This window comes from Anas platyrhynchos, chromosome 14 (assembly GCF_047663525.1).
Source record: "Anas platyrhynchos isolate ZD024472 breed Pekin duck chromosome 14, IASCAAS_PekinDuck_T2T, whole genome shotgun sequence".
In the NCBI taxonomy this organism is placed as follows: Eukaryota; Metazoa; Chordata; class Aves; order Anseriformes; family Anatidae; genus Anas; species Anas platyrhynchos.
Genome location: NC_092600.1, coordinates 5,101,881 through 5,122,706, shown reverse-complemented (window position 1 = coordinate 5,122,706; position 20,826 = coordinate 5,101,881). Strand labels below are relative to the sequence as shown.

General features: G+C 36.2%; 1 protein-coding gene across 4 annotated transcripts in view; it reads right to left on the bottom strand.

The window, feature by feature from the left end:
* Nucleotides 1-2,068: 2,068 nt before the first annotated feature.
* Nucleotides 2,069-20,826, bottom strand: part of CNOT6 (CCR4-NOT transcription complex subunit 6) — a 32,734-nt gene continuing 13,976 nt past the window's right edge. For 3 of the 4 annotated variants that reach the window (XM_038186605.2, XM_072023139.1, XM_013105341.5), the window contains exons 2-12: nt 19,867-19,980; nt 18,445-18,631; nt 14,359-14,444; nt 13,270-13,374; nt 13,109-13,177; nt 11,519-11,676; nt 10,854-11,008; nt 9,165-9,319; nt 8,007-8,237; nt 6,847-7,049; nt 2,069-6,167 (exon numbers count right to left, since the gene is read on the bottom strand). In XM_038186605.2, coding sequence (XP_038042533.1) covers nt 5,955-6,167; nt 6,847-7,049; nt 8,007-8,237; nt 9,165-9,319; nt 10,854-11,008; nt 11,519-11,676; nt 13,109-13,177; nt 13,270-13,374; nt 14,359-14,444; nt 18,445-18,631; nt 19,867-19,978 — 1,674 coding nt within the window. In that variant the 5' untranslated portion in view covers nt 19,979-19,980 and the 3' untranslated portion in view covers nt 2,069-5,954. The remainder of the gene's footprint in view (nt 6,168-6,846; nt 7,050-8,006; nt 8,238-9,164; nt 9,320-10,853; nt 11,009-11,518; nt 11,677-13,108; nt 13,178-13,269; nt 13,375-14,358; nt 14,445-18,444; nt 18,632-19,866; nt 19,981-20,826) is intronic. The other variant, XM_038186607.2, reaches the window with a different exon arrangement.

The window sequence follows — 20,826 nt, the reverse complement described above, 5'->3', positions numbered from 1 at the left end:
CTGCATCTTATTTTTTGCTGCCAGGGTGGATTGGTTCAGGTCTTTAGATACAACAGGCCATAGACTCCTTGGCCAAAAAGCAGACTAATAATTGGTCTGCTATTTTTTTTAAAGGAAGAAGAAAAATAAAATCAATAAGTGCAGCCTCTGAAGAGCTATCAATACCATTAGCCACTGTGGAGAAAGTGCCATTAATCCACTCCTGTGCCCCAAGGGGAGCAGTCTGTACCTTGAATGTTCTTTGTCTGAAACTAGAAAAACAAACAAAAAAAAGTGTGTGATGAACAATTAGCTGAAGCTGACATCTTTGTGGTCATTAAAACCCAACAGTTGTTTTTATGTCATGCAATGTATGTTTATTATTGTAAAACCACTCCGTGTTTGTTGTGAATTAATGCTGTCCACTGACACACTGGGAAGATTTAACCAGACCATATCTTCCTATCTTTTAAAAACTTAAAATATGTAAGAATACTGGGCTTATTTTGGAAAAAAGAAAATATTCAAATGCAGCAAAGGTCCCCATAGCTTAATTAACTTTACTGCTTTCCATGCAAACAGCGTAAGCGAACATTTAGAGAGTGAACAATTAGTGCCTCTGGGTTAGGAGGGTAAGATGAAAAGCAAGGAATTAACCAGAACACTCACACTTTAATGACGTAAGGCTTTTTTTCCCCTGAAGGTCACCCTCCGTACCTTGCATATTCTCACCCTCTCCCCTTACCTTTTCCTCAGAATTTTTGCCTTCCCTCTCCCAGCTCAGTTCCAAATGTTTTAAATGTTTTTCTCTACCCACGTCAGTAGAAAAGAAATGCCATGGAGTCACCAGTACCATTTGGGGAAGTTCCCACCCTAAAATAACCTTGTGCTCTGCCTGAAGGGCCAGTAGATAAGGAAACGGTAACCAGGAGCCTGGCCAGAGTGATTTAGGGTTATATTAAACTAGCTGCAAAGCAGGTCTTTTTCATTCCCATCATGGCAGCTGAATTTATAAAGCCAATATTAAACTAACATGCACATTACCAAATCAACTGCTGCCACTGGGCAAGGTTAGATCCTAGGCCTGAATTTCTGCAAATATCCTAAGACTAATTGCACAAGCTCGGCTTTCTGGATGCTGCTCCAAGCACAGCGCCTGCACCTTCCCGTGCACACGAAGCCTGTGATGCACGCACCATCTAGTGGCAACACAGCAAATGTGCTGGCGAGAATTAAAATCTCACACTTGGAACCAAATAGAAATCGTCGCTGAAGTCTCTAATGGGCTCATAACTCTGTCAGGGACTTAGAGCTGCTTCAAGACAGCAAATTTTAAAAATACAAAGAGGTGAGCACTCTGAGGCATGGGGTATTCGGGGAACACTGAACAAGGTCATTTATTTCCAAACAAATGAACATCAACATGAAGAACGTGAGGTCTGGAATGACACAGGAGTGCCAGGGAGAGGTCTTCAGGGGCTTCAATGATTTACACAGCAAGCATGCTCAGATACTTTTGTTTTCTGCTGTTAGCGATGGGGACAGCATATGAAACAAAAATATGCACAAGGCAAGAAATCTTCACTTTGGTCCCCTCCTATGGTAAATTAATGGAAAGAGGAACCTTTGAATCTCTTTTTGCTGCCAGATGCCAAGGGGCAGATCTACTTGGGCTTTCTAGGGACTTGTGGGGGCACACAGCAGGTTACTGCACACAGACCAAGGCCATGGCTCCTGTGCTGCACAAAGGACGTTGCTGACTGACTTGTGAAAGGGGGCCAGCTATGAAGACATGGAGGTGCAGTTTACATTAGGGAGAAAGCTTCACATTTTAGTTTTGGACAGGTGTTTTCCACCAATTCTGGAGGCATTACTAACCACTCCTTGACTTTGCAATCCAAAGCCAGTTGATTCAGACTGTTTTCTTTTTTGTTCTGGGGACCTACATAGTACAGGAAAAGCTTTTGGGGATGATCGAGTCGCTTACTTGCTTCCATTTTACCCTTAGCATACTTCATTCACTTCAGCCATATGTGCAACTTGAGGAAAAGTTTCACGAATTAAGTTAAAATATGAATTAGACTTCAAGAAGGTTTGAAACAGATATTGGATTTATTGGTCAGCTATGAGTAGGAAAATACATTGGTAAAGAAAAAGAAGACCCTGTATATAAATATAATACTAACTAGTTAAAATTTGACCAAGAAGAAAGTTCCACTGAAGAGAACAGTAAAAGCCCTTGTTTACCATCAGACCATATTCAGTTTCCCATTTATCTTATTGAAGAGCTGCCTATAGACAAATGCAACATTCTTTGAGCTTAGTGCAGATAATGTGCTGGTTTTTGTTACATGAATGGTAAACAAGAGTTAGTCCAGTGCATTACACATTATACAGAAGTACTGTGAATAAAGACTAAGATATTCTATTTTAGACACTACTTGAACATACCAAGACACTTAAGTGTTACAAATTTATGCAACCAAAAGGAAAGAATAGCAGTTAACATACTAAAAAATACTGTGTCCGGCTGGATGAAGAAGGCTTGCTACTTATGCGGTTAACTGATTATTATTATTTTTAAAGTTTTACAGTGTAATTAGTTTTCTTTTCCAATGATGTTGTAATTATTTTGTCTTTAGTACAGGTTTTACTGTGTGGCTGAAAAAGCAAACCATAAACTATCTTTTGAGTCTGCTCAAAAACAAACAAACAAACAAAATCATCCCCCCCCTCCCACCAAAACTTGAGAGATTTGCTAAGGTTACACCAAAAATGCATACATACAATGTTCTAACCAAAGTCAGTTTTGTCAGTGTTAGCCAATTTTACTTTTTTGTTTTTGAAGCTGCTAGAAGGACAAAATAATTACAAAATTCACCAACTTATATGCTCTTCCCCTTCCACCCCCCAACTTGTGTTATTTTAAAGCAGTAACTCATGGTATTAGTCTCGTACTCTAATCAATTCGTTTAGTTGAGTATGCTTCAATTTACATTTGGATACTCAGAATTCTTTGCAAGTGTAGCTAAAACTTGACAAGATATGGCTGACCATACTTTAAGTGGAAAAAAAAGCCTGGTCAAACCTAATAAATCCTTTTAACCCTTGGATGTTTTGTGACTTTTGCTCTATGTGCTTTTACAACAAGAACACTGAAGGTACATTATGGCAACACCCAAAACAACCTCAAATAAAAACATCGCAAATAACCATTTTATGTTAAAGACTATGAAGCAAACATTTTGATTTTGTGAAGACATGGTTTATTGCCTTATTCTATGTTATAGCTGGAAATTGAGACTTTTGAGTTAGATTTGACACAGGAATATATTTTCTTTGAAAGATTGTTTGACAAAGTGTATCTCAGCTCTGTTTTGGTGCCATCTGGTCTTTCCCTGTATTCACAAGATTACTCATTCCCTCACCCCCCAAGTCACCACTGCAGTCCAGTTAAAACCCAGTGAAGTCAAAGGAGTGTCTTCAATGTACTCATCGGGTTTTCGGTTGGGACCCGATGGACTAGTATAAAAGCTGGAGGAAACGGTTATTTACATGGACCCTTCGACTGTAAGGTGACTGAACAGGAATAGTTGTGTCTCCAAAAGCACAGTGGGCCATATTTTAATAGGATGTCATAAAGTCAAATGCTTTTAAATCTAAGAGATATAGGAGAACACATATTGGATAAAGCTCAAACCTTTTGAATCTAACAAGTGCACTCAAGCTCCAGCATCTATTAAAGTAAATTATCCCCCTCTAAGAAATACAAAATGAGTAAGTGCTTCCCTTCCCCTTCTGTAAAGCTTTCTGGACTCATTACACAATCCAGATAATCAGAAAAGAAAAATAGTTTGCTCAGTTTGACAAGCAAAATTGGCTCATCATCACTGGAAATTGTCATGATGTACGTTACCAAGACATCATTAAGGAAACATGAGTAAAACACCTTTTATTCACACTTTACAAAAAAACCCAAAAAAACAAACAGAAAAAAAATAACACTACGCATTAAGTCTACTACAGCAATACTACCAGCATTTCAACGTACTGATTATAAACTGGACATGTTTGGTGTTTTTACAACTAAAACCAAAACAAAATAACCCCTAGAGATCAGGTCCCAGACAAGGATTCAAGATCAAAATTTCTCCTATTGAAATTTTAAAATGTACACTTTACATATCCAAACTGTTAGTAATGTTTACTTTCAGCTTAAAACTGAATTGTTGGAGCACACTTATGTGCTTACCAATTTCTAATAAAATTTTGAATCATTATTACCAATCCACTCATATATATAAAAATTCACAATATTTAGAAAGTTATAATGCTCAGTGTCCTTTTGCTTCCCTGCCCGCAGCTGAAACAAAAGCTGTTTAAGACCAAGCTCTCTATCTCCACTTTTTTTTTTTACATTGATTATTTAAGTTGTATTAGTTTAAGGAGATAACTTCTCTCTTTTAGGATACAAATACACAAGTTAAATTTGTAAGCTTTTATATACTTGGCTTCATGACACAAATGGCACTGAGGGTATACTACAACTTTAGTCTTGACACTTTAAAGTAAGACTTGGTCACTTTAAAAAATGATCTGAAGAATTGTCTTTGGGACCTGTTTTGAAAACGCATTTATTTTTACACTGCTTCATCAATAGAAAATGTAAGGTTGTTAAGTATTTTTTTCTTTAAGGAATTACACTTTCTGAAACTGAGGAACACACAAACTAAGGAGAATTCACATGATAATTCTTAGTGGGAAAAAGAGCACTGTGCAATGACACTGAAAGAAGCAGTGCATGGGTATTAGAAGCTAGAAACTGTGTACCCATAACCTGAACATGTTCAAAGAGTGTGATATCCAATGCTTCACAAAGGAAAAAAAAGATGCCACAGCTTATACAAAAGTATTTTCATAAAATTTTCACAAGTGTTAACATTATTTAAAAAAATAAAAGAGGATGCACAGGCTCTCTCTGCATGCACAGGCAGTGCTAGTTGAGAACAAATTTAAGCAGGCACAGTGGAGATAGAACAAGTATTTAAAACAGAAACAAGCTGTACACAGTTATCCCTAAATTTTACTTCAAAAGTTAGAGATGAGAAAAATATCTGAGTGTATACGCATCAGCAATAACTTTGAATGCATACAGGTTTACTTATATTCACTGCTTAGCTTATCTGTTCTGCGAGAACACTATGCTTTTCTCTTTTTTAAATCAGAAATCAACAGAAAGTATTTACTTATCTCTGTAAGATATTAAGATTTTATAGATTTGGATTTTAAAAGCAACGTTCTCAATTGAACATAAAAAGTAGTACAAAAGGGCTAACAAAACCCTAACAGTGCAAATCGTTAGCAGAGAAAACCTGTGACAACCTCTTTTACAAGCTGGCCTTTATAACACATGAAAACAGATAAAAATTTAGCCTTAGTTTACAATACAATCATTTTCCAAATCTGATTTTTTTTTTTTTAAGTACAAAATCTCATAAATCAGGTTTTCTGTTGTTCATATACAATCAATAAAGGCTAAATTCAAATTCTATATTTTACAAACAAGTCTGAAAAAGCAGGGAGTGAAGTACGGAAGAATGTTCTGTGGATGTTCCTACTGGCCTCAAAAAAGTAGTGCTACAGATAACTGTGCAAAGAGAATATACTGTATAACAATTCCCTATTTCAAGGCATGAAAATGTCACGTTGGATAAAAGAAACAGGAAGGTTAATTGTAACGTATTAAAGAAAGGTGCAAATGCACCAATCACTGTTGAACAGTATACAAAGTATATTGGGCTCAGAATTGTGTCTGTTGATAGCACCTGGCTTTTACTATGTCTTTAGCAAATAATTAGATTTAAGATTAAGATTATTAAGAAAAAAAAATCCCTGTTGGCCATACCTCACTCCTCTATATTCAGATTTTACAATTGTACAAGTTAGATTGAGGTTGCCCTCTAAAATGTACTTAACTACCTCCTGCCAGGGAGATGGATTCCATTTACAGGAGGCAGGAAAGGCAGCAAAAGCTCCAGTTGTGCAAAAAGTGAGAAGTGGTCAGAAGGGATGAGCGGATGCGGACAACCACTTATATTGTTCTCTATTAACCAATGATGATCCAAAGGTCCAAGAATGCCAAGTATGTTTAGCTGAGGTTTAGAATAGAAGATGTAGTCAATAATACCCTAAAACGAGAATAGAAATAACATTATTAGTGTGTAACCTTTATCCAAGTTATTATTATTATTATTATTTAAACAAATGTGAGTTTAGGATTAGGAGTAACTGAAATGCTACCATTTCTTCTCCACAGTATACCATCAGTTTAGGAGGCTTCTATTTCCTGTCCTGTCCCAATACAGATTAGGGAAACAAAGAACAAGTCCACTTCATATCATTCATGCTCTGCTTTTGCAGGTTGTCATTTCCAACCTCCCACAAAGCTTCAAATCACACTTCTGATTTTGAAGAAGGAAGCAGCCCTCTGTTTCCTCATGCCAAGGGTACACTGACAGCTTTCCAGTAACAGTGTGGATTGCTTCCTTGGAATTGGCAGCTTAACTGCCTGTGTTCTACTACTTCATTTAGCTTGGAGTATTAAAATACATCACATATATATATGAAAAGAAAACACAACTCCATCTCTTGCAAATCTACTACAAGATCCTAACACAAAAAAAGGATGACTTAGCTACTGGAGTGCTCAACATTTCAATGTCCAAGAAACCATGTTTTAAATATAAGTTCAGCAAATCTGCTGTTAGCTATCTAAACATTAACTTCTTTGTTAAACAATTAACATGAATTGCTCTAATAAAACTTAAGATAGGAAACTTTTTCAAAACAGCAGCAAAGTTTTTTTACCTTGAAATCAAATGTGTAATTTGTATAAGGCATTAGACCATTCTCATAGGCACTCTTCAACTTGAAACCATGTGTAATTCTTCCGTTTGTTGTTCCATTTTTTCCATTACAGCTGAAGTTAGTAAGACTTTCATTGTATCTCAGTTCCTTGAAATCTTTGTGGTTTGTTTCCACTCCACCAGTACTCAAATACTCAACAACACCTGATAGGAGAGACAAACACACAGAAAGGTGTTAACAAGCATTCAGCATGTAAATGTGTGTGGATTACTCTGAGTTCTATATGCAATTTTCTGCTTTATATAAGGAAACCCTTAACAAGTACACAATACAGTCAGCAGTTCTTATAAAATACTGTGAGACACATGAACTGGCCATTGCAATAAGCACCAGCTTGCTTTCTTGCTATCATATTTAAAAAGAACAAACTAAACAAAAACCCCACACACTTCCAGCACTCTGAACAGTAACCACTCATATCAACCCTAGCAGATGTTAACAGTTGCCAGAGGCCAGAAGGAAGGCAGACCAAGAATGAAGATTACTATATTTAATAATTAGCAGCAAGAAAGAAGGATGGCTCTTGAGTTCAGTACTTGAATACCTGAGAAAGAGTACCTGAGAAAGAGTAAAGAAGTGGTTCACTGAACCTGTTATTTCCTTGCACTTTATAAAGTTGCCACAAAATCATAAAAATTAGCACAATAGTAAAGAGCTATGAAGAATTCCTTTCTGGTAGGAGATATATTGAATTTTCGGAGTCCTAAAACATCTGAGCTGCAGAAAATGACTATAACGATGCAACTTTAAAGAGAAGAACATGTATTTTCACACTTAAAGTAATAAGAATAAATAAAAAAACAACAACCCCCAATTATCGGTAACATACTAACATTTCCAGTTATGTTGGAAGACATTTTCTTCCTTTCCATTTCTGTCTAAGATAACAATCAAAATGATCCTGAAAGACAAGACAGAACTACACTACTGCATAGACAATAAAAGTCACTCACAAAAGAAGCAGTTTATCTTTTTTCCTTCCTTAGTACCTTTAGAGCTTGTAATATGAAACAATGTGTTAGCTGGGTTGAAATTTTCTCTAAAAATTGAGACCTTAGAATTTAAATTGTTACAGAAAAATAATAAAACAGTGCTCTTACCAGAGTCTGGCAGAGAATTCAGATCGGCACACAGTACAAGTGGAATGGTTCCATGTTCTCCCGAAACACCAGGCTTGAGAGTACGGGAAGCTTTATCAATAATGTTCTTTACCTCAGACAGGAACATCATAGTCTGAACTAGCTTCACGTCAGAATAATCTGGGTCCCAATGCATATGTGCATTAGCAACAAGAACTAGCTGCTTTTCCATCCCAAGGTGTGGTTTTCCAGCTAAAATTTAAAATGGATTATTTACTTTATGTGGTCAGCAACAGAAAACGTTATCATCTTTAACTGTGTTGTATTTTATACAAGACATTTGAGGGGAGGAAAAATACCAGTTGCTTGAAGACAATTCATACCATTTAGTTTAAGATGGCTATACAACTCCTCTTAGATCTAGTAAGTGTTTTAGTTGATCCTAAGTATTAGGAATAATTTTATTTCACACTGAAGACCATTAACAGACTATCACTGTAATGCTTACGTATTTAGGAATACCATGATCACCATAAACAACAGATAACCACACTAACAGAAAACTACTGTAGTTTTAAAAATTAAAACAGTTTTCCTCAGGTTATCTGTGAGTGCAAACAAGCTCTGCCCATATCTTACTAGGCAATGAGCTCTGTGTTCTAAAGTTACTCACATTGTTAGCTACCTACTTAGAATTACTTCTTAAAAAGCTTGTTAGAATGTGAACTAAAATCATACTTGGATAAACATAAATGTTGAATGGTACCTACCCACTGAGGTACTTGTAAAGCCAACTTACATCTCATAAATTAAGGAATGACAGGGCAGAACAAGTTGGGTTTAAGCATAACATTGAAGAAAAACTAAAATGATGCAGATACATGAACCTGGAAAACCCAACTACTATCAACTGATTCTCTGATACCTGTACATCTCTCCAAGCAAAGTCCATCAAAGCAAAACAGTACAAGTGAAGCTACAAAGAAAAAAAAAACAACTATCTCATCCTTTGAATAATACATCTTTTCTCCAATTTCTCTTTGGAAATAAGTTTGTCTGGGCATACAGTGTGTGAACACTCATCTGTAGAATCTAGTTTCTGTTTTACTGTAACAAAAGTCCATTTTTTTTAATTTATAAAATACAATCATTTCAAAAATTAAGCTAGATAGGACTTACATGACATTTCTATCAATTCTTTTCGCAGTTCTAATAATACAGCAACTCCAATGTTATCTTTTGTCATAACTCTGTTCAACATAGCTTCTGAACCTTCTGAGTTTGCCATAGCTAGTTGATTGAACTCAACGGTATGTTTTTGAACCAAAGTAAATCTGAAAGAAGAACATTGTATGTGATTTCTTCAGTAAACAGGTATCAAAGGAAATGTTATAGATAATTCTCCTTTTAATTAAAGCTCAAACATTTATGATGAGAAAGTCTCAGCCGATAACAATTTCATAAAAATCCTAAACTGAAATCAAAGGATAAAAAAAAAAAAGCTAGGGAAACTGTAAGGTATTAAGCTGATTTTAAATTTAAATATTTATTTTATTTTTAAAAAGAGAAAAATATAGAATAGGAGCTCTTGTTTTTGATTCTCCATGAGATTCTAGTTCAAACTTGCAGGTTTAATAGAGTGACTGAGTAATTGTTTTTTGGCACCTACATTTACTTGTGAACACAAAGGAATGGAAGCAGAAGGAAGGAAAACTATTACTGTCATATCCAAATAGTTGTTGTGGTGGTTTTACTCAGGTGGGCAGCCAAGCTCCACCACAACCGCTCTCTCACTCCCCCTCTCCTCAGAAGGAGGGGGAGAAAATACAACACAGAGAACTCGAGGTTTGAGATGAGAAAGGTTTAATTAAAGGGAAAGGGAATGGGAAGGAGAAACAGATACAAAAGAAACAATCAGTCCGCGCGGAAGCACAGAGAGAGAGAAAAAAATTATTCTCTACTTCCCATCAGCGAGCGGTGTTCGGCCACGTCCTGGGAAGCAGGGCCTCAAACGCGTAGTGGTTGTTCAGGAGGAACAGCCCCCTCCCCCACGAGAGCCCCCCCTTTTATTGCTGAGTGTGACATCAGGTGTTATGGAATATCCCTTTGGTTGGTTTAGGTCAGCTGCCCCGGCAATGTCCCCTCCCCATCACTTGCCCACCCCCAGCCTGCTGGCTCTTGGGGGCTTAGGAGTCCTGATGCTGTGCCAGCACTACGCAGCAATAGACACAACACTGGAGTGATATCAGTGCTGTTCCAGCTACGAGTGCAGAGCACAGCACTGTGCGGGCTGCTGCAGGGAAAAGGTGACTCCAGCTCAGACAGACCCAACACATTGTACAAGTATAATATGATACAACGAGTAACTATTGCAGCTCTTAAATAATGTCTTAGTATCATTGCTCACTCCTAAAAATAGGTGCATTCTTTTCCCCTCCTTTCTCAGAAGATAAATGCATCAAAAAAGTCAGTCATCTGAGCCCTTACTTCAGCAATTTTGATTACCTACCAATTAATTAAAAAAAAAAAAAAAAAAAAAGGAAAAAGCATTTGCTTCCTTCTAATTATTAACACCTAATGGTAGTATATGAAGTGTAACTTAGTGAAGTCCTAACCTGTTTTGTTCCAATAGAAGAAAATTTAAACTTCAGCAAAAATTCAGGATAAAATTCTCCATTGCTAGTTATGCACAAAAAGATTTCTCCTGTACAAACTACTCCTTCTAGAGATTGGAATGCTCCATAACAAACATTGAACAGCTACAGAAAGGGTGACTAATGCCAAGTTGTTTTGACTGTAGAATGACACAAGAAATTGTGTGAAAAAGAGCAAGACACAATAGAAGGCTTTACAAAACCTATCACTTACTTTTCTGTTTTGAAAAATATTGCACAACCATCAACATGTTTTCTTTCCTGTTCTGACATTGTCCTAGCTCTGGATTTTGGACTGAAGAATCCATTATAGCCACGTTCTTTCAATTCTACCAGGAAAAAACTGTAGTACTGTTCAGTTTCAACCTCCTATAGAGTCAGAATAGAGCACAGCATGAATGTACGATAGCAAAATACACAGGACTGTTATTATTTAGACTTGAAGTTTAAATCATTTTCAAATTAGATTAGAAAAAAACAAACACACATAAGAATCAAGTGTATCACAGAATGTAAATTTGAGAGCAATATTCCTATTTTAAAAAGAAAATAGAATGAATTTCTGTAATCCACAGAGTTATGATTATCTTAAGCCTTTTATTTGAAAATGTGTCAATTATACCCCCACATACACATGTACACACAAAGACACCCCCACATACATTTCTTTGATCAGCAGCTGCTGGTTCACATTCCAACTGTGTGGGCTGAAAAGCATTCTTTTGATGTCAAGCAACAAATACTGCTCTAAACACCCTTTCTTTTTTCTTTTGTTTTCAGACGGTTTTGAAAACAGACCATTTACTGTAAATATAGTTAACATAGAGAAACCAGCAGACGAGAATACAAAAGGAAAAGAAATAGTAGCATATCTTTTACCTGAAGACTTATGATGTCGGCATTACAGCTCAGGATTTCCTGCATAATGGCTTTTTTTCTGTATTCCCAGTTCAGTGCCCAAGATGGACAATAGCCATACAACTGCCGGGTAGCATATTTGTCACAAAGTACGTTGTAACACATGACAGAGAACAAGGCTGTGGATAAATAATGTTACTTACACACTGACATATTAACAACAAAAAAAACCACAGTTATATTCTTCACTTTTGTCTTCTGCAGATTTATAAATGCAAGCTTCATTTGCTTCAACCAAAACTTAACACCTGTACTTATACTAAAAAAGCATTTATTAGTCCTTCTGGAAAGATGTTACCTTCAAGTTTGGGCTTCTGGAAGCCATCTACTAACATTTACTTAGTAAACAAAACCAAAACCACCCTTTATATGGATAATGAAATAGACAGCAGACAAATGTACTCCATGCTAAGTGATGCATTACTGTGAAAAGCCTAGAACAAGGTGTTTTGAACATTTAAATTTGCTAGCTATCCTGAAGTTTGTAAGCTCTTGAAATAGACTATTTAAAAATCTTAATATCACCATGAAATGTAACAGATCCTCATAATTTCGCAGATATACATCAGGGTTAGGAATTTTTCACACAAAGAAGTAGTATAGGGAAAACAGTAAGTAAAAAACATCCACCTCTAATTTTCCTCACAAAGCTTACAATTTGCATGTAACGTTAAACATTTGCTTCTCTGTATTTATTTTGAACAGAAGGGATATAAGACAGTTCAGGGCAGCATGACAGGTAATCCAGTAGGATGGATATTTGGTTTTGTTTTTAAAAAAGCACTAAGGAATTTGCAGTATGATAATGAGATACTTTACTTGGAAGCTTACTGGTAGCTCCTCTCAACAAGGAGGACAACACAGGAGAAGAAAAAATACAGCTGTTTGAAGATTTAGAAAATGAGGCAACAATCCAAGGCTGACTGGGGGTCAAAGCTCAATCCTTTGAAAACAAATAGGTGAGAGCAAGAGACATATTGCATAACATCATGGTCTTTGAAGTAACCTCCTTGATAAAATCAGTAGGGGAAAGTAATGTACGTCAGTCCTGAAACAGAGGACACTGCAATAATTGCAGAATATTTTCAGTCTGCAAATGAATAAAAAGGGCTGTATTTTAGAAAATTCATGCAGAAGAAATTAGTAAGCAGATAAATGCATCCTGATTCCCAAGAGCAAGAAATGTGTGGAAACGGATGATACACAGGGAACTTGAAAGTAAAAAAAAAAAATCTACCCTTTTGAGAAATTATGACCATGGTCTTCCATTTTTTATTCTTCAACAAATGTTCAATTAAGCCTGTTATAATACAACTATATAACTCATTGTGGACAACAATTTCAGTTCCTGGGAGGAGTATGCTCATTAAGAAGAAACTACATCCTAATAGGATCTGAACCAGGTGTTCCAGTTGAGATAGAACTGCTTCAACTAGCTGCCAGCGATGGTCAGATGATTAATTAATTTAAGTATCAAAAACTTTTCAGCAGATAATAAAGATCAACAGTTTTCATAAAAGGAAATGAAAAGTCCTTGAAGTGTTACAGTACCTGTTGGTCTTGTACGGTCTGGTTCTTGCAACATAATCCAAGATCTTGGAGGTGGTTGTTCTGTTGAAACTATGGAAGTATTTTAAAAATAGAAATACAAGAAGTGATAATCACATTTAATTTATACAGCAGAAATTAATGTTTTAAGAATGATCACTTACTTCTTTTTGCAGTACCTGCCAAATTATCAAGCAAATAGTTCAGTAGCCTTCGTGTCCCATCTGGTTCCTGATAAAGGTTCAGAATATCCTGTGTAAGTGGATTTCCTGCAAACACATTTACAGAAATACTGAAATATGCAGAATCAGTATGAATTTACATATGCACATTTAAAGCCAGCATCTCTGAGAAAAATACTAAATTTACTATGAACTATTAACAAACTTCAAATCTCAAGTCTTCAATCCCACAAACCACAACACGTGCAGCTATTTCTGGTGAATTTAATTGCATTCTCTCTTCTTCTGAAGGCCTGCTCCAAGTGCAGGTGTTGGATCTAACAGCAGGGAGAAATTGGCATGGTACAATGTGCTGCATCACTTGCAGGCACAAAGCTGATGAGGCAAAAAACACAAGAGCAACCTATTTGCTTTGCTTGATGTGAGTGAAGTGTCCACTGTCAGTTCGCCTGTCCTACCCCAATAGAGTCTACCAACTGCTAAACTCATAAGGCTGATCATAAAGGTTTTCATGGACAATGCACGTGGTAATTATCCAGTTTTAAAGGAGGAAGACTTGAGACTTAACAGCATTTAGAGATATTGCTATCGCTCAGTACTCCTGATCTTGCAGGCCCTCATGTGACTATTTCCAATGAAATCAGCAATTTTATAGCAACAATAATTCATACAATTCAGAGAAAAAAGGGAAAAAAATATAGCTGCTTGTGTAAACAGCACAATAACCTTTGTACAGCAGTACAAAGCATATACCCCTTTTGGATGGAGTTCACTATCAATAGCTCACTGCAGACTTAAAGCACTCTTATCTGATTCCTGTGCAAGCAACAGAAAGCTTCCTCTCTGCAGAAAGGAGGAAGACTCTTTATATTTGGAGTGTTTGACCCAAGGAGCTCTTGCTCTTCTCTTAATCACTAAATAACAACATTTATAAGAGTGAAGTAGCTAAGTAGTAAGTAGCATCTGGGATTACTATTCAGTAACATTTTATGAATCAGCAGTCTACAGCCATTACATCTCAGGAGTGATATCATTAAATAAAGCACGGATACCAAGAAAAAGTAGTAATACCTTTCAGACCCAAAGTCTGTAACTGGAACAGTTTTCCCAGCTCAAAAGGTAAAACTCGTAACAGGTTGTTATTTAAATGTAGTTCCCTGTAGACAGAGTAAGAATCATATAGGGCTGAAAACAGACCAAAGTTTGTCTTCAGCAACCTATAGTACAGGAGATTTAACTAAAAGAAACAACATACTAGCAAACCACAATACTCAAAAAAAAAAAACTTGAAGACTAAACAGCAATAGTTAGGGAAATCCTGCTGTACTCACACACACACAGACAGAATATGTATTACATTGAAGTAAAGAGGAAAGCAGCTGTTTGGCAAGTTCATCTTAAAAAGTCAGGAGTTTTGTAAACATTAACAATTATGAAAGCATTTAATAACTACAAGTGATCAAGTAGTAACAGCTCTGACAAACCACACCATAAAACAGTTCATCTATGATTAAAAGCCAAATAAAGGAAAATTAAAACCCAGAAAACAAATAAGCAAAAAATAAATGAAGTACCATGACAGCACTACTAGAGCTATGACATTATCATGTTAGTACACAGTTAAAATTCTTTTTGGTTAAGGTCTCTCATGAATACTGGTTTGCACTTTACATGGAGTAGGGAAAAGCGGAGTGCATGCCTCAGGTAATTTAATTCTTTCCGCTAAGCTTCTTTCCTTTGACACATAAGGAAAGGTAAGTGCATACTGATCTACTGTGTATGAGTTTCCAGACACAAAGAAAGAGTTTATCTGTCTTTGGCCAACAAATAGTAATTTCCTGTTGTTTCCATAACTTCAGCATTAGGATGAAATACGTGCTTTTTACCTTCCAAAAAGTAAAATAAATACAGGAACACGTCTGGATTCTGATATCCCAATCAACTGGGCAGAGAGAACGGACTTGTGAGCAAGCTTTTCAATTTCTTAAAAGCATTCCAAGCTGTGAAGACTTTCCTTAAAATTTTCAATATAAAGTTGCTACTTCAAAAGGGTTTCCACCTTGGTGTCTAGAGACTCGAAAATTATTCAGGGAGGGAACGACACCAAACCTGGATGCCAAGAATTATGTTACTGCCTTTAGATTTCTACAAGACAGCACTCAAAGCAAAGAGAAACATTTCTTCTCCTAGCCTTGTATTTCAAAAGTAAATTCTACACAGTTCTTCCCTAACAGTGATTTCCAAAAAAATTCTCAGTTTAACTGCATATTTAGAAACCTTGGTAAAAATGAAGTCGCTTGTTTCACAGACACGCTGGTGTGTGGAATGGCAAAAGATAAGGGAGGGGACTTTCTTTTTGATTGACTGGGTTATCTAGAGATGTTAAATCATTACTCATCTGATTGCCAGACTATATAATACAACTGGTCACCTGTTTTGTAGTTACTTTTTTGTTTGTTTGCTTTAAATATAAAATCTCACAGATGAAAGCACGTATTTTAGACAGAAACTCAGAAGCCCACTGTGTCATTATACAGTTTCTAATTATGAACAATAAACATAGCAGGTAAATAAGGAGACAATATATTATTTAAAACAAAATATTCCCAACAGTCCTCAGCACTTCCATGGACATTTGAGACTTAAATGGATATAATTTTTTAGAGATAATATTCAATAAGACATTAAATGGCTACTAATTTATTCTTTAGGAAGGTACCTTGTCCATTAAGAGATTTTCAAAGCACTGCCGAAGTCTAAAAAAGTTAGATTATGTATGAAGTGTAAAAAACACAGCTAAATTCCTTTAGTGAAAAAATAGTGGGATGGAAGAATGGCATAAAAGTAAGTATCATTACATTTTCTCTCTTGGATGAAAGGATTATTTTCTCTAATAAGCTTTGCCTCCTGGAACCCCTCCTTTACACAGCAAAGATGATAACAGCAAATTCCACTAGTTCTTTCAAGCATATCAAGAGAATCTGTTTTAGATCTGAGCTTTTCAAGGTAATATGTTAGAATGTTTTTTTTTTTTTTTCCTCCTCTTTCCCCAAAGATCAGCAATCTTACTGCTCTCTCTGACACCTCTTTCTTGAGTACCTGCAGCAAAAACAGAGATGCAATGAGTCTTGGGTGAGCTTTGCCATACAGACCAAAAACAGAGCTCCAGATGTGAGAGTTTGAAGACCTGTTATCAATTCTAATGCGTGAGAGCACAAATTATTTCTGTGGCTCAGGGTATTAGCAATGCCCAGTGTTGAATTACCGTTAGTTTGAACAACTTCCCAGAACTTATGGGAAGCGTCAGCAGTAAGAGCTAGCCTGAAACATAAAACTACAGCACAACTGAGACCTGCAGAGCGCTATCACACAGGATGCACTTACGGATTTTTCTTCACTTTCACCACAGTGAAAAGAAATCATGGATCAGCTGCAATTACTGAGGACAGAGAGAGTGCAGTGGATTAATGCACTAGCTTTTCACGTCTAGAGATCTGGATTCAATTTCTATGTTTATATCACAAACAGAAAACTGGATTGATCCTAGGCCTTGGCTACACATTTCACATTCACAAGATTTAGCATTTTCTACTTGGAAGAGGTTTAGGACTTGGAAGAGAGCTGAAACTTCATGAAGTTAGAATAAATTGGGAAAAACGTTGTGAAGATAGCATAGTATCTTTTGACTCTGCTGATGACTCTATGGTGCTATTCTAACTTAATGTCATGAATATTAATTTTACAGCAACATTTCAGAAGGAAAGAAAAAGATTGATGAAAATAAAATAATGCTGATGAAATGAAGAGATTAATTTGAAAATATTCCAGTACATTTAGAATTACTAGCTCATGTTATCGGAAGAATGGATAAAGGAGAGAAGAAAATTACTAATAACTGCTTTTAATTGAAGCAGTAATGCAAAACATTAAAAATAAAATACAAAAGAACAAGCTATTTCACATCTGATAACAACTACACAACACACTACAAAAGAGAGCTGCCAATTATATTCTAAAAAGTACGGTTCCTTTACTCAACCACCAAGACTGAGACTTAAAGTACTTTGGAATTTGAGCTTTTAGTACCAATTTAATTGGCTAGTTTAATCCTCTCCAACAGAGTAGACTTCTCTAAAGTAGAATAAAATGCAGTGACATGTTTATGTACAAACTTGCTTTGCTTCCAGTTTTATTAAAGCTATCCTGGCAGTACATTTCTCTATTTTCTTCTTTACTTCCAATAACATTTGAATTACTTGTAGGCTCAGTGTTTTCTGGTTTTGAGAAAGCTGGCCATAAACATCTTCAAAATTAAAAGTAGTTACATCCATTACTTGTAACCATCTAATAAAACTAAAGATAAGGCTCTTCTTTTGGGTCAAGGACAAAAGAGTGTTGCCTGTAAATATTTACCTTTATATGTCATTTACATAATAACGTATTATAAAATGAAATGCTGCAGCCTTAATTATAATGTAAATATTCATCACTATTTATATTTGAGGTATCATTCCATGCAAACTTTGTGCATTTTCACATTGTAAAATTGAGTGGAAAAAGTTGCATGTAGTACTTTTTTCCCCCCTCTTCGATTTGCATAGGAATGCAGCTACTTGAGAGTAAATGTAGGAAGGAGATGATGTTAGAAAAACTGCAGTAGTTATAAAACCAAGAGAATAAGAACTATTATTATTAGAAATAATTACTAAAGATGAATAAATATGAAGAATAGTAGTTAGCATGACTGTGAATGTTTAATCGGACCTTCTTCCTACTTTCCTATGAGACAAAGGCTATTTGTGCATCAGCATTTCTTAGAGAAGAATTCCACATAAAGATTTGTAAGAGTTTGAATAGAGATGCAGAAGAGAGGAAACCTTACTTGGAAAGATATAAAATGGTTGACTATTATCAAACTGAGCGCTTCCTGAGCTCATAACGAACTGTTATACATTGGAACAGAATATCACAGAAAATCCAGCACTGCTATAAAACTGCAAAGACTATAGCAAGTATTCAGGGGGACAGGTAAAGAGTCAGGAAGGGGATATTTATTTATCCTTTCTGTTGACTAAAACATCAATATTATGCCAAAACCCAAGCTGTTTCTATAAGATAACAGGAGTTAAAATTGTTCAACTGCTAAAACTTACGTACCTGAGTGACACCATGTTTCCGAGCTCTGCTGGTAAACTGCGGATTTTGTTAGAGGACAGGTCCAGATACACCAGATTGTGAAGCTTGGCAATGTCTGAAGGAATACGGGATAAGGAATTGTCACTGAGATGCAAAGCTGTCAAATGGGTCAGTGTCCACAACGATGAACTTAAGCTTCTCACTTTCCCTGTGGAAGGAAGGTGAAGGAAAAAAATAAAAATCCATTAATCATTGATTATATAAATCCAAAGAAATTCCGCACTGTACATGAGAATTTAAACTGTTGCCAGGGACACTTAGATTGTTTTTCTCCCAATCCATACTTAAATTTTGAGCATCTGTCTTTCTCAAGTCCCATACAAAACAGACATTTACTAACTGACCATGTATTCAATAATTAATAGATGTTTAAGAAATATTTGTCTTACAGGTTATATTTGGGGTGAAAGATTCTTCAGTTTGCCCCTTATTTCTGTGTAACATCTTTCAAACCCAAAGTCTTTATTCTGTGGCATTAATCCAGCCAAGAACAGACAGAAGTACTATATTTGGGGTGACTAAAATGCTTCGTTAAGAACATGGATTTCCATCTGGTATTCAACCAAAAGCTGCATAAATTATTGCCAGAGATTTAAAAAAAAGGTATAATTTTCGTATAAACTGAATGGTGGAAACATGGATTTGTGTTATAGAATCAAGATTCTTACACTGCTGCATGTGAGCAATGTGAGATATAATCAGAAGAAGGTCTCAAAATATTTTCTCTCTCCAAGACTTTTTTTTTTGGAAGAGCTCTTTTCATTTACAAGTCATCTAACTGTGCCAATGGCATTAGAAGAAGGGTACCAATGTCAATTTCTCCAAGGTGAAAAAAGTTTTGAAAGCCTTTTAAAAGACCACCATTTAACTAGGTTTCTGCATCTGCAACCTTCAGGTAAGAAATGCACATGTAAAGGCATGTAGCACTTGAATCAAGACACAGATTCAGTGATCTGGACAGAAAGAATGACTCTTCTCAGTTCGAAATACTTGTATTCTACAAATTCCTGTATTAGACAGTCAGTCATTTAGAAATACCATGTCAATTTTTGCAGTCTCGTGAAGAAATTCCACATTTAATCAAAATCTCAGCCTAACTTTGCATCACTAGAAAATCTGCTGGATGTGATAACCTACAACACTGCTGTGCAACATGTGAAGACCTTTAATGAGTCAAAAGGTCAAGCCTCAGTTTTTTATTCCTTCTTCCAGTGGAAGCTGAGTATCAGTTTACCACAGGTGAATGTACCACACTGAGCATACAAATTCTCTCCTATCATTCTTTCACGTTCCCTAGATTTCTTGTTCAAGCCTGTACTACGACACAGGCTATTCATAAATAGCAATGAGATTGTAACTCAGAATCATTCCTCAGTTTCTTACCACTTATTTCCAACTCCGCCCAGTGTGATTTCTTTCCGTTGGCTGCTTCCTCTGAGGACATAATTGTGTACATCCTCCGTGGATCAGGTGGATCGTACTTTTCCTTGGGCATTCCTGTCAAGATAAAGAGACGAAGAATTAATTATGATGATTTACATGGTGAATTATTTGAAAGGTAGTTTCCATTTCTCAGTTAAATATCTTTTCAGACGTTCACTCCAAGCACGTCTCAAAACTTAAAGACAACTTGTGACTATTTATAAACTTTACTGAATGGGAAAGCCTGCTATAAAAATAGATGAGCTCAGATTCCTGATGCTCCCAATGACAATCCCCCTCTACCCTCTGACAATAATTTAACAAAATCTGTAAACCAATATAAAGATTCTGTCCTGACACCTTTCACGAGTATTATATATTTCACTGTATCCTTCTAAAAACAACCCAACGCATTGCAGTCTCCTTTGCCACCAAATTCTTCCTTGTATAAACTGTGAAGAAAACAGTTGTCTCTAACCTTGTTTATCTACCAGTTCCAAGCTTATTGCAATTCTCAACTCATCGCACAATTCAGAGCATCCAAGAAAAGAACATTTCAAAAGGATCCTCAGTTCTTCAAGTCTGCTAAGCAACAGCCTTTTAATCCAAACCTTATCCTACTCCTTTGAATCTGAAAATATTGCATCTAAGGTAGAGATTCCTGCCAGTTTCTTCAGTTAGGCATTTAATGATTACGCTTATCTCCAGCACAAGAAGGATGTGGACTTGAGAGGGTCCAGAGGAGGCCACAAGGATGATCAGAGGCTGGAGCACCTCTCCTAAGAAGAAAGGCCAGGAGACCTGGGGATGTTCAGCCTGGAAAAGGGAAGGCTCGAGAGATACCTTATTGCAGCCTTTTGCATTTCAGTACTTAAAAGGGCTTATAAAAAAGATAGCGAGAGTGGTGAGGCACTAAACAAC